Source organism: Salarias fasciatus, chromosome 6 (genome assembly GCF_902148845.1).
Source record: "Salarias fasciatus chromosome 6, fSalaFa1.1, whole genome shotgun sequence".
Taxonomy (NCBI): domain Eukaryota; kingdom Metazoa; phylum Chordata; class Actinopteri; order Blenniiformes; family Blenniidae; genus Salarias; species Salarias fasciatus.
The window spans coordinates 15,877,700-15,891,955 of record NC_043750.1 but is presented as its reverse complement, the minus strand read 5'-3'; the positions used below and the strand labels follow the sequence as shown (position 1 = coordinate 15,891,955).

Below are 14,256 nucleotides of genomic sequence, written 5' to 3'. Positions count from 1 at the left end.
GCAATGTTTTAAGCTGCAGCTTGCCTAAAGTGGCTAAAAATCAAATCTCTGTAAACCCCAACGCCCATACTCAGACACATACACATCCATCACTCACTCCTTAAAAGCAGAGGAAGGAGGGGGAGGTGGGGGTGGTGAGGGGGTGAGGTACAGATGAGTGGGAGTGATGAGAGGAGCAACAGAAGAGAGATGGAGAGGAGGTCACTAGTGCCCCCTACAGGTTGGCGCTGCCTTTAAAAGCTTGGTCTACCTGACTTGAATGGATCTTCAGTCTACTGATGTACGGACACTTCAGGGGAAGTATTTTTTTTTTGTGTCTCAGAGAAATGAACAGAGACGTCTGGTTCTATTAGGTGAAGGAGTAGTCTGCGTGCAAGGAACTCAATTTTGCAGATGATCTGTCTTTGTCTCTGAAGTTCCCCCTGCTGCATTTGGTGATTACATCAAGTACTTGTGTCGCAAAGCGAGTGGCTCTGTGACAGCTTGACTTAACTCTCTGCCATCTTTTTCTCCCTTCTTGTCTTTCTTGCTGTCCAGAGACCTCAGCGAGAACCAGATTCAGGGGGTCCCACGGAAAGCCTTCAGGGGAGCTGTGGAAATCAAGAACCTGTAAGTGGTGCTCTGGCAGTACATCCTCTGCATACAGGTGTGGTTTGCTTGTGTGTGTGCGCACATGTATATATGTTGGACAGCCGGGTGTGTGTGTGTGTGTGTGTGTGTGTGTGTGTGTGTGCGCCTATCATTTGCTTTTCAGCATGTTTGCAAATGTGCACACCGCCCATGTGCCTGTGCATCAATATTTCATTGTGCTAAATGTCATGTGCCTCCTGCTTGGTGTATTGACTGGCACCGCAGCTCGTTAGCAGCTGTGTGTGTGTGTGTGTTTGTGTGTGTGTGTGTGTGTGTGTGTGTGTGTTTACTTTTGTCACATCACTGGCATTTCCCTGTTTGCTCCCTTCTTTGTTTTGCCTTCCTTAAAGTTATGTTAATTGTCGGTCATTTTGCAGGTAAAGTAATTGCACAGCGGTAATTCTGTAAATATGGATTTTTTTGACTATTTCGCCGCTTCCTGGATTATTTCCCACACCAGATAATTTTTCAAATGCTTTGTAATTATTATAAAAGGACAGGGCTCTGTGTGAGTGTGTGTGTGTATGTGTGTGTGTTTGTGCCCGTTCTAATGCCTGTGTGTGAGTGCATTAAAAATGCGGCTGACAGCACATGATTTACTGTCCTTATGTCTTAATTAAATTGTTTCAGCAAAACGATTCTGAGAAAGAGTGCAGGAAGAGAGAGGGAGAGAGAGAGAGAGAGGAGGAGGAGGAGGAGGAGAGAAGGGGGGGGGAAGAGGTAAAGACCAGCGCATACAAATTAGATGTCAGATTGAAGAGAGAGGGAAACGGGGATGGATACAGGGATAAATACGTTCAGAAATGCATCCACAAAGAACAAAGAGCCCAGGAGACAGAACTACAAAAGAGGAAGTGAGTGAGTGCGAGGGGGATAGCGGGAGGTTGTTGATGAGTTGGCTTGGGGCGAGTTGATGCTTTTCCTTCTGTAACCGGCTGTCTGACTTGAATTCCACCTGAAGACATACTGTGAGACATCCTCACATCTTCATCTTCACCCTTTATTCTCTTCTTTTATTCTTGTGTGTGTGTGTGAATGCAGCCAGTTGGACTACAACCACATCAGCTGTATCGAGGACGGAGCTTTCCGAGCACTACGTGACCTGGAAGTGCTGTGAGTACCTGTTTATTCAGTTGCCCCGCGAACAGCAGCAGGGCTTTGGTGAGTGATGAACACCCGCAGCAGCGGGATACGGAGCTGCTAATATCCTCGTTGACCTTTTAAAGACTGCATTGCATTGCCAGTGCGGCACTTGGAAAAAAAAAAAAAAAAAGCACTTTCATACATTTTTAAGAGTGGCACAAACGCCTGGTTGTGTGATATTGCTGCCATCATCATATGATTCATTTATAAGTCACCAAATCATTCCGGCAGCTTTCCTAAACTCACTCGTGCTCTCCTGACAATCCGGTTTATGTTTTAATGGAAAAATAATTGTATCTAGCACAAACAGCTTTGAATTCAAGCTGTTCACTTTACAGATAAAAAGAAGAGAAATCGAAATTGCAAATCGTGTGCTCTTTGCTGTGTGTATTCCGTGGGAGTTTTGTGCTACAATCAAAGCTGTCACCAAATGTGCCAAATCCAATTGCTTTATGAATGAACAGCCGAGAGAAGCTCATTTACCACAGACACTGTAGCACCTGTGTAACAACTCAGGTGGGAATAAAGGGATTAGGTTTTAAGCTCCTGTCTAAAAAAAGCTGGCGAGAGGACTCAGTTGGGTTTAATTAAATGTGATGGTTGATAAGGAAGGTAGTTTTCAGGTGGTTTACATGTGGCTAAACTGTAGTTAAAATGCTCTGCTTCGAAAACATCCCTACAAAAGTCTGGGTTTTGCTCCAAGCAGAGTTGTGAGTTCTTCTCAATAGTTACAAATGTCTCAGTGGTGGGAGGGATTCGACCATGGACTAAAAGCAAGAGTCCTTCAAACACCCAAATTTGACCTGAAATTCACATTTGACATGCCGGATTTTCTTCTGATTTCCACGAGGCTGCCTTGTTGAGTCTGAACTGAAACTGACTCCTTCAGTCTGTTACATTCTTGCTTTAACTTTTTGAAACAAACACAATCATTTTTTGGTTATTTTACTTCTCTGAAAGTTGAATGAATTTGCCAAGTTGTAAAACAGCATCAGTTTAGAAGAATGCATTATTGTGACTCTCTCTCATCTATCTGTCCATCTTCTGAACGGCTCCGTCCAGCTGGATGTCCGAGCCAATCCCAACTTACTAAAAGAAAAGACGGGATTTAGTTAACAATTTTCTTAACAATTAACCACAAACACGTTTTTTTGTTGTGTTTGATCAAAGAGACTGCTGTTGAATAAATTTTGTTAATAACAGAAGCCCAAATTTGTCGAAAATAAAATCCAGGGACCGTTTGTGAAAGGTGTCGGTGTAGTGAGAGTTCACATATTTGTCATATTGCCAGTGACTTGTGATTTGTATTAAATGTGATGGGAATTATATTAATGTCTATATTCTGCTCTTCTGTCTTCAGGACCCTCAACAATAACAACATCAGCAGACTGTCTGTGGCCAGTTTCAACCACATGCCGAAGCTCCGGACCTTGTAAGTGGCACGGCTGCATATTTGGGAAACATCATCACCCTGAGGGGAAGGATTCCTCTCATCCATTCCCATTTGTACGGCTGATTGATTGATCCGTACTCTCTGTCCTTTACCCACCTTGCTCCCGTCTCACCTGTCATCCAATCTATTATGTCTCTATCTCCCTCCCCTTGTACTCTCACGTGTCTGCCCCCCCCCCCCATCCTCCATCTCCCTGCCTTCCCGTCCTCTCCTCCTCCCTCACTCAGCCGTCTGCACTCCAACAACCTGCAGTGTGACTGCCACGTCGCCTGGCTGTCCGAGTGGCTGCGACAGCGCCCCCGCCTGGGTCTGTACACGCAGTGCATGGCCCCCCCGCACTTGAGGGGGCACAACGTGGCCGAGGTGCAGAAGAAGGAGTTTGTGTGCACAGGTAGGCCGAGTTTATGGTTCGCGTCGTCGCCTGCTCGCTGTTTTATGGTGGCAAACTCCTCTTCTGCTTTGTCTCGTTTACTCTTCCTTGCTGTGTTCTGCTCATGCTTTTCAAGATGGAGAAGACAGTAAGTACTCTTCTTCCATGGCATGGCGTGGCTGTACTTCTGAATGCTGTTCCTGCTCAAATATATATTGATCAGATTCTCTATTCCACATCAGATTAAAAATAATATTGCAGATAGACCAGATCATACCATACCTGCACTGTTTCTGTCTTTGTCAGCTTGCTTTGTCCTTTTGCTTTTCACACCAGCGAGAATCTATTATCCATGGATAAAACTGGCCCTTTGTCTCTGTGTAGGTCACCAGTCATCATCGTATTCGTCCTGCAGTGTGTTACAGTGCCCCGAGTCCTGCACCTGCAGTAACAACATAGTGGACTGCAGAGGGAAGGGCCTGTCAGAAATACCCACCAACCTTCCTGAGACCATCACCGAGATGTAAGACAAGCACGTGTGCACACTTTTCTTTGCGCTGCATAGAAAAATCATGCACACATGCTCGGCGCAGTGATATTTCCCTGTGCTTTTTCACTCCACCTCTCTCCATTTTCCCTCCTTTTCTATTGTCACCTTTCTGTTTCACTACTTATCTGTGTAGTGAAATAAAACCACACGTCTGTGAAATGAGAAAACGTGGTCATGCAGCTCTTCCCTGCTTAAGAAAATAATGAAGGAACGAGGAAAGAAAGAATTGACAGATTAATCTGAGGGAATATACAGATCATGTAACTGTATGTAAAGGAGGCAGTCGAGACCAGAGGTTGGTTCAGAACCAGCAGGTTTTCTTACATTATGGACATGTAAACTCCCACAAAAAGTTCTCAAATGAAAAGCTCGCATCGGTGTTTAAGTCCAGATCATAGAAATGCCCAGGCAACCTGTGAAAGCAGGCGAGGGCTGGAGTAATGTGCTTTCACTTGCCGCAGCATTTTGGAGCAGCTGTAAAAGTGAAATTAAGATGTGACTGATACCAGCATACAGAACATTAAAAAAGTCCAGTCGGGAAGAAATAAAAGCATCTATTGCCTGATCCATAAAAACAGAAGGAGACCTGAGACAACAACCTCAGATAACAAAAAGGCATTTAACCACAGAGTTTACTGTTTATCCATTTTAGGATCGCTGTCCAACAACACACCGAGATTCTTCACAGGAGATTGAACAAACTGCTGCAGGCACCCTGAAGTAGTACGAGCGGCACCACATCCACGGCTATAAGGATCTCCATTTTATTTTCAGATTTTTAGACAACAGAGCCAAGTAAGCTTTGTGCCATCTGGACTGTCCATCAGGAGTTTGAATCTGCAGAGCAGTATTTTCAGTCAGCCATAAAGGAGGCGTGTAAACTGTAAATAAAACAGATCCAAGAACAGAACCCTGAGGGACTCCGCAAAACAGAGGTGTTGTGGAGGACACAGCTTCACTGAGGCTGAGTGAAAAACTTCAGACAAATAAGAACCACTCTAGAACAGTAACTTTAATCCCAATGTGATGCTCAATAGAAGAGATGGGAACGGTGTGGTCCACTGTCTTAAAATACAGTTTCAGTATGAGTGGATATTAAAATGTGGTTAAAAAAAAAGAAAGGAATTGATTGAGTCACTTCTCTGATCAGCATTACTTTATTTTAATGCATCGATTAATTTTACCAAACTAGTCCCTCAATGTGCTTTAACAAACCCACAGTACTTTATTTAATTTTAGACTTGTTCGGAGAATTTCCTGTGGCATAAATCTGATTTTATTGGACTTGTCCTCATTTTAGATGAGGCTTTACAAACCTTCAGACCTGAGACTGTCTCAATGGGATTATCTTGACTGTTGGAGTTTGATTGACTTGTCTGTCACTGACCTAAGACAGGACTCTTGGCTTGACTTGGATTTTGGATTTTAGTTATAACTTGATATGAACTACCTTTGACAAACACTCAGCTCTATTCCATGTTGACATGACTGAAAAAACAGATTGATGTGAGAACAAGACACTCAGAAAATGTTCTCTTTGGATGTTGTGTCTCCTTTAAGAAGCCTAATCGTTGGATTTGTCTGAATTGATTTTATTTTGAAAAACAAATTAATATTGTTTTTACTGGAAATAATTATTGGCTATGGGGCAAAAGACCAAATTCAAAACATTCTAACCATCAAATTCTTAGTTTGCAAATGATGCTCGAGTCACGGTGGCTCAACATGTGAAATGTTTGCAGAATGGTTGTTTCCTCCTCTTCCTCCTCCTCTTCCTCCTCTCTTTCACCCCTCCTGGCGGGGCTCGACTTATTTGGCAACGATTGACGCGGACTTAGACGGACACTCGATGGACCGCTGCCCAGATAGTTAAGGGTTTGTGCGCCTGTGTGTTTGTGTGTCTGTCTCACTGTACACATGTCACGGAGGGCAAAGGATCAGAGAAATGTGACCGACCTTGGCAACGGTCTTCAAAGCTCCTTATCTGGAAATGTTCCCCGCAGCCGGCGCCCCCGGGAACGAGCCGCAGTCGACAACACGGCAGAGATAGCCGTGCGATAGGGGGAATGGTAACGTCGCCCCTCAATGGTCTGTTTTGTATGTTTGGTTTCAGACGACTGGAGCAGAACGCCATCAAGGTGATCCCGGCTGGGGCCTTTTCTCCCTATAAGAAGCTGCGCAGGATGTGAGTAGATGAGGAGATATGGTTATTGGCACCCTGTCAAACATTTACAGAAACTTTCACACCCTGTTCCGTTTGCGTCTTGAGTTGACCCCCTTGTTTCACTCTTTCTGTCCGTCTCACTCTGCTCCCCTGCTTCTTGTGTCCTTTCTTTTGTCTGTTTTTCACAGAGACTTGAGTAACAACCAGATATCGGAGCTGGCCTCGGATGCCTTCCAGGGGCTGCGCTCGCTCAACTCGCTGTGAGTATTGTGTGATATTTTTATATCTAAGACGTGTGCAGAAAACACAAGACGCACGGCTACGAATGTGCTTTGGCGAGTCAGTCATTCTGTCGCAACACAGCACATCTTAACATAACCTCAACAATATGAGGAACAAAAGAGACAAACTCAAACATTTATACAATCAGACATCTTCGACAGCAGAGCTCAGTTTCACCAGTCGTCAGTCCATTAGTTTATTGTGTTTTGATCAAACAACGGGCAAATTCAGTACATACTCCTGACAAGTCAGAGGTCCAGCAAAAACAATCTCAGCAGTCGTATTTAATCTAAACCCCTCATTACACAGAGAAATTACAGCTTCCACAGAAGTTCAGCTAAGAAATAAGACTGTCTGAGAGATGCAATCAGCAAGCTGCAGGACTGCACCTCTGAAAAGTGAAACGCATTCCTGATCTAGGTTTTTCTCCCTCCAATCTCTCCCAAACCGTCGAAACGGCATCACTTCATCTTCAGGGACGAGAAAACAGTGTGGAAGAGCCAAATCCGTCGGGTTGGGGGATATTAGGGGGAAGGGGTCAGCGGTTTGTTGTCATGATGAAGCATCCAACGGAGCAAAATGCATATTTGACATAAAGCAAAGGTCACATTGCATTTTGTGCAATATGGTGCTTCATCGTGGCAACTGGCCTGCTCTCAGTGCCTTGAAAAACATGTGATCTTTTTGGCCAACACAGTCGCTGCTCCCATTCCCCCTGACTCGCTAGATTTGGCTCCTGGTGACTTTCTTTCCCTTCCCCAAGATGAAGTTCAAGCTGAAAGGATGCCGCTTTGACACTGTGGAAGAGATCCAGTGTGAATCACAGATGGTGCTTGACACTCACTTGGAAGAAAATGACAAAAAGTCTTCCATCGAGCGTTCCAAGCACGGCAGGAGCTCTGTGAGCGATCCATCGCTGCACGGAGCCGCTGCTCGCGAGGAGATTGCAGCAAATCTTAAATCAGCGACATTTTTCCTTTTCAGCGGTGCTTTCCTGGATTTTTTTATTGGACCATGTATTGCGAGAATGCTGGTGACATTTCAAATAATAGCAATTTACCATTTGCCAACCAATTCTAAGAAACAGTGATTGTTCTCTCATAGCTTATTGATCTCTCTGGGCTCAGGCGATCAGCAAACCTTTGAATTTCTCAGTGTTATTGAAGAGTTTACACGGAGCTCCTGTAAGCAGGTTTGACATGTGTCCACAGTGCCAGAATCTAATGTTTAGTCTCATTCACAAATCGTACTTACTCCCATAAAATGCCCTCAATGTCAGATATTGCATGACATTTTTTCTCTCTCTCTCTCAGAAAAAGCTGTTTTTGTGGGGCTAAATCTAAGAAAATGGGAATTGTATAAATTGTTTCATAATTATCAAACGTGGCATTTGTCAAAAATAAAACAACACAGATTTTTCGGATATTTTTAACCACATTTTTGATAAAAATAACAGTCTTGCCTCACTGCAGCCTGAAGCTCAGGTCAAGCCATCTGCGTTGCGTGTGAAGCTTTGAGAAGAAAGACGGAGAGCGAGTGAGGGATGGAGAGTTATTTCATGAAGGAGTTATATTAAGGTCTCGTCTCTCCAAAGTCAATAATTCATAAATGCTGAATTGCTGAATGGAGAATTCTGCCACCTCATTACACATTCACCACAGAGAGAATGGGACACACAGATTCATGCTGACGCACCACATATACAGTATGGCGATCACATCAGGCCGCTCAGCGTGTCGGCGTTTGGTCAGAGCGGTTGTAAATGAGCCATCGGTTACATCTCTCTACATGTATGTGCTCGGATGCACAGAGCAGCAACACGCGTGAGGCATAAATGAAGCGTCCACTGCCCGCGTCGAGTGTTTTCCAGCGTCAGGTCTCCCGGGGACAGCCACTCCGCGCAGGGAAACGGAAGATTATCTAAAGCACATGTTTCTAAGTCTGCTTGAATATACTTAACAAGTGAGCGTGGCGAGAAAAGATGACTGATAATTCCTCGTTCCTCTGTGTGTGTGTGTGTGTGTGTGTGTGTGTGTGTGTGTGTGTGTGTGTGTGTGTGTGTGTGTGTGTGTGTGAGGTATTTCCTGTGTAAAGCGACGGCGGTCTGTCTTGACCTGTTTTTGTCTGTTATCTGATGATCTGATGTGTTTTTTAAAAGCTTTTCTCTGATAAATGCAGCAGTTTGTCAGACTGAAGCTGCAGCCACATTTACAGAGGTTGTGTGTGTGTGTGTGTGTGTGTGTGTGTGTGTGTGTGTGTGGGGGTGGGGGAGAGTTGTTTTTTATTCTAAAACAAAAAGCACTTTTAATATGCTACATTCTTTTCACCGTAAGTGTTGATTCACAGCAGCACAGTCAGTTTCTGGTCGCACTACATTTAGGTAATTTAACCCTCTGGACTGCTCTTTTGTCTTCAGTGTTCAATATCGGTTCTGTCAATATTTTTGGTGTATTTGACAGTAATAAGAAGCTCATGCTCTAAATGACTGATATTCTGTCTCTGTGTTCTGTTAGTTTATTGAATTTCTTGATATTTAAAACAGTCTCGTTCCGACACATGTGCCTCTTCGGATCTTCTGCAGGGAATCCCTGCAGCTCTCACGGAAGTTTGGAGAAGATAAACATTTTAATTTATAATCACACTAGCTCTTCAAATTGGCAGGCGCGTGTAATACCTGAATTAAAGAATGGTTGAACTCAAATATGCGTCTCATCCTGACACATCAACTGTCCACTGCTTGTTGTTCGAGGTGATAAATGTTTATTGTCCAACCCTTCGATTTGGGTTCTTCTGAAGTTTGCTGAAATTTGCTGATTAACAACTGATTATGCCCAGTTGTAAATAAAGTGATTATAATTAAAACTGCCTCTCCAAGCTACATGTAGGGCATTGTTGCACAAATTAATTCAGCAAATTAAATAAATAACTCTTCCAGAGGTAATTTTGGTAACACTTTACTTGAAGCCCCCTTGTATAACACATTATGAGTACATTTATAAAGCATTATAATGCCATTATAGCATGTGTAGCTATAGTGATAAACACATAAATGATCACAATGCCAGGACCTAACCCTAACCCTAACCTTATACTGTATAGTGGGTTATAAAGCATTGCGATCATTTATGAGTGTTTATAACTACTTATAATGTGTAATACCGGGTGCTTCAAGTAAAGTGTTACCGCAATTTTTTATCATGTTCTTTTACTTGTTTTATCAGTTTGATTTTGTTTGTGAGATTTTTACTTGTGTTGTAAATCAAATATCACAGTTGAATGCATGTTCTTGGTGTGTTTTTGTTTTGTTTTGTTTTGTTTTTGTGTCACTTGACCTTAACAATTCGAATAAAACTTTAAAGCTTTAAACTAGCACTTTCACCAAAGGCAGCGTTGGATTTATGCCTGTGATGATGAGACGCGAGTGCAACATTATTCCCTCACACATTGTCAACGGATGTATTTTTGTGGCGCAGACATAAACTCAGGAGTCAGTTTCATGTGGCAGACACACTCATGTTTCCCATATAGCACACAGGAAATGTTTTTTTTAAGTAGAATAACCCAAAGAAGATATATTGTGTGAGTAAAGAAACCCCTCGATCAGGAACAGCTGGCAGGAGGAACCGGGGGAAGTGAGAATAGGCTTGACTCCCAGTTCAGTGAGGAGTGTTAATATTAATTTAACTGCTCCATGATACTGTACATGCGGCCTGATTCATAACTTATTAACGCAGTGTTTGTTCTCTGCAGGGTGCTGTATGGGAACAAGATCACCGAGATTTCCAAAGGACTGTTTGAGGGACTGTTTTCTCTTCAACTTCTGTGAGTATACATGCATGCACACACACACACACACACACACACTGAAACTCAAAGCAAGTTGCAGTCAAGCGCTCACATCTGCATCTCATCAATATTCAGCTGAAAAGCGTTTATCTAAAACATTGTCATCAGAGTGGAGACATCATGATTGAAAGCCGCCATCACTGCCCTGCACCATTTGAATCTCTCTCTCTCTCTCTCTTTCGCTCTCTCTCTCTCTCTTTCTTTTTTCTGTGTTTCAGTTTACTGAATGCCAACAAGATCGCGTGTCTGCGTGTCGATGCGTTTCAGGACCTTCACAACCTCAATCTGCTGTCGCTGTACGACAACAAGCTCCAGACCATCGCCAAGGGGACTTTTTCCTCACTGAGAGCCATACAAACGCTGTATGTATACACACACACACGCACACACATACCCTGGAGGTAAATAAGATGTAAAAGTTTCAGTTGGCGAGCATCTGAACTGCAGCCGTCAACAAAAAAAAAATCAATTACATTTCTGGATCAGCTCTGCAGGGAAAAACGCTCCATCTAAAGGAAAAAACACACAAATGTAATTGTGAAGCGGCTTTTGTTTGATTTGTTGTTCCTACTTGTTAACAGAGGCATTTCTCAGTAAATGTCTGGGTGTGTTGCCAGTTTTTTTTTTTAAAAATGAAGTCTCCTTTTAGTCAAAGTATTTAGCCTCGCTGTGATGTCCTGAAAAATACACAGTCACCAGATAACTGTGCACGCACAGATTTGATGCAATATACATGGAAGGCACTGGCTTGGATCCCTGCCACTTCTTATGATTATATTTATAGACAAAGAGTTGCAATAGAGGGAATACAGTGCCTCTAATTTGTAAATTCATAAATCTGCGTCTTCTGAAGGGAGACAAATGCAGGAAGTTAAGTTTATCCCAGTTTTTCAGGAAAAAGCTGAATTTGAACAGATGAGCTTTTAAGAAGATCAAGAGTGAAAAACTGCTTGAAGTGAATGATGAATGGATGAAACAGAAGAACATATTATGATAATTCATTGTTAAATCAGGTAACAGAAATTAGTTTCATCTTAAGAGAGAAGACTGGAGTTTTTCTCCAGGAATCCACGAATCCACATTATGTTGTGTATCGTGTAGTTAAATGGATATCTTCCCCCCAAAAATACTTCTAACCACAAAGATTACATTTTATGTCCTGATTCTCCTTCATGCTTTCAGGCAGATGTTATAAAATGTCCCTGATGAGGCTAAATCGTTACTAAACATTCTTTCTTCCCTCTGCTGTCAGGCAGCTTAACAGACAAAATTATTTTTTAATGACCGAGTTGTTTCTCTCTTATCTTCATTGCCTAATTATTGCCTCATGATGTCTTATTTATAGTCTATGTATTGTAGCTTTCCGTGCTTTTCAAACATATAAAAATCTGTCAGAGCAGATTTTTTTTGACATCCTAACTTGTTAATGTTTGAATATGCTGACTGGCGGTAGTTTTTTTGATGAAGAGGATGATGAAGGATATAGACTGGAGACTGTGATGAAAGTGCCCATAAGGGACGAATAAAGTTGTCTGAACTGTTCTGAACTGAAGTAAGAAGCTGAAAGATGCCCTGATGTGACTCATCTTCAATAAGGAACTTACTTTATGCCCACCCACATTGCACAGTATATCACCATTTTGATTATTTATGTTATTGTTGCCGTGCAGTCGTACTTTACATTAGTGTTATTTTTCAATAATGAGTTTGAACAGTGCGCTGTAAGTAAATGAATTGCCTACATCTCCTCCTTTATTACTATGAATGTGTCGGCTTATATATTTTTCATTAATATATTTGACTTCCTGTCAGGTTATGGTTTCATTTGAATGTTTCTTTCTGCACATGTATGTGTGTTCATCTGGATATGTACTATATATACTATGTAATGCACAAAGGAGGTGATTTTATTAGTACATTTATATTACAAATTGATGCTGGCAGACGCATATCCTGTAAATGTTTTTTTATGTCATTATTATCCGTAGAATATGAACCATATCCTGTAGATTTTAAATGTTCAGTAGAATGCCTGTCAGTTGTTCTGCTAAGACAAGTACAAACTCGTTGATATTAAACACATACACTGACTGAACTCAACTGATTTTAGATTAGTTATTCAGAATTGCTGCTCATTGAGAAAATATATAAAGAAAAACAGTTAGAGAATCATAGGGACATTTATATAAACAGTGCATTGTAGATATAGATTTGTTTGTTTTTTTTAACCGTATTGGCCGTATTAGTTTTGTTCTAACAGCTGATGCGTATGTGTGTGTTTGTATGCTTTTATGTGTGTATGCGTGGGGGAATCAGTCACTTAGCCCAAAACCCATTTATCTGTGACTGCCATCTGAAGTGGCTGGCCGACTACCTGCAGGACAATCCCATCGAGACGAGCGGCGCCCGCTGCACCAGCCCCCGACGGCTCGCCAACAAGCGCATCGGACAGATCAAGAGCAAGAAGTTCCGCTGCTCAGGTAGAAACACCTCCAGCACACCGCCGTGCACACACACACACACACACACACATACATTTAGCGTAGCAAATGTCCCACAGACATGTGCATTCCTGCCTCCCTCAAGACGAGCTCTTTTTATGTTCGATTATTCAAACATGAACGCACAGATCTGAAATTCAAGACACATCTGTCCTCTCTCTGCTCTCAGTCTGTGTCTTCCTGCTGGGATTTTCCCTCACTCTCTCTCTACTAACCTCAGCTCCCTGGTTTTAATCATATTTGGTATCCCGCATACTTTCACACACTCGCACACGCCTGCAGCCACTGGTGTAAACAGTGACCGCTTTATCTCAGTCTTGCATTCGGTTGTTTTTGCTGTTTTTCATTGTGCGCTCTCTCTGTCTCTCCATTAGCTAGGGAACAGTATTTCATCCCAGGTATTGTACATTCAGCATGTGTGCGAGTGTGTGTGTGTGTGTGTTTGACACACTGCCAGTCTATTCACGGCGGATGCTGCACCCTCACACACAGCCTTGACACTTGGAGTGACTTGCCTTGACTCACATCTTCTTGGAATGCCAAAATATTTTCTTCTAATGGATTAACACACGTCTCAGTGCGTCACGTCTTAACGGCCAGCGGATAACCACACGCTTGTCCTTGCGCACGGCTCACACCGGCAGCCACAACCTTGACTTTAATAGGAGGAAAACAATAAGCTGAGGTCGCCGTCAGCTGGGCGTGTGAGGCTGCGTAAATGAAAATGTACTGGTGGAGCGATCACAGGGACTGCATTTGATACTATTCCTCCTCGCGTCTTAGCACTTCTAATGATAGCTAATGTATGAGCATGTGTCCGTGAGCATCTGCGTCTGTTTCTTTGGCTGCAGAACATCAAAAGGTCACACAGTTACCATGCTCAGAGGGGTGCTGGGAAATATGTAAATCAGACATGCATATGAGATCAGTAGCAGGGCTAAAGGCGGTCATTACCACGGCAGCACACCGAGGAGTCGTGGCGTGTGCTGGATGAGAGGCAGTGTGTGTGCGTGTGTGTGTGTGCTCGCTGCAGTCATTAACTCTGAAGCTCACCGGGGGGACAGGGGTTTCAAAGCCCAGATACCACATGCAGGGCAAAGCTGAATAATTTAAGAACATTTGCGGTTGAAAAGTTGAATAAACATGTTTTATTCTGCGGTACAACCTTGGCGTCGTGTCTTAGATCAATACATGTAAAATTTCCTGGCTTCATTTGCATTGTGTACTTTGTTATCCGTCTGTTGAAACAAAAAAGGAAGAAAAGAAAAAGCCTCTTTAATTCCGATCGTTGTTTGCCGCGGTGCTGTGAGGACTCAA

At 42.8% G+C, this 14,256-nt stretch overlaps 1 protein-coding gene across 4 annotated transcripts in view; it reads left to right on the top strand.

Annotated features, from left to right (window-relative positions):
* Positions 1-14,256, top strand: part of slit2 (slit homolog 2 (Drosophila)) — a 91,352-nt gene that overhangs the window by 56,343 nt on the left and 20,753 nt on the right. For 2 of the 4 annotated variants that reach the window (XM_030093259.1, XM_030093261.1), the window contains exons 5-15: positions 538-609; positions 1,672-1,743; positions 3,134-3,205; positions 3,454-3,617; positions 3,733-3,744; positions 3,981-4,119; positions 6,260-6,331; positions 6,499-6,570; positions 10,343-10,414; positions 10,657-10,800; positions 12,755-12,918. In XM_030093259.1, the coding sequence (XP_029949119.1) occupies positions 538-609; positions 1,672-1,743; positions 3,134-3,205; positions 3,454-3,617; positions 3,733-3,744; positions 3,981-4,119; positions 6,260-6,331; positions 6,499-6,570; positions 10,343-10,414; positions 10,657-10,800; positions 12,755-12,918 (1,055 nt within the window). The remainder of the gene's footprint in view (positions 1-537; positions 610-1,671; positions 1,744-3,133; positions 3,206-3,453; positions 3,618-3,732; positions 3,745-3,980; positions 4,120-6,259; positions 6,332-6,498; positions 6,571-10,342; positions 10,415-10,656; positions 10,801-12,754; positions 12,919-14,256) is intronic. The other 2 variants (XM_030093260.1, XM_030093258.1) reach the window with 1 other exon arrangement.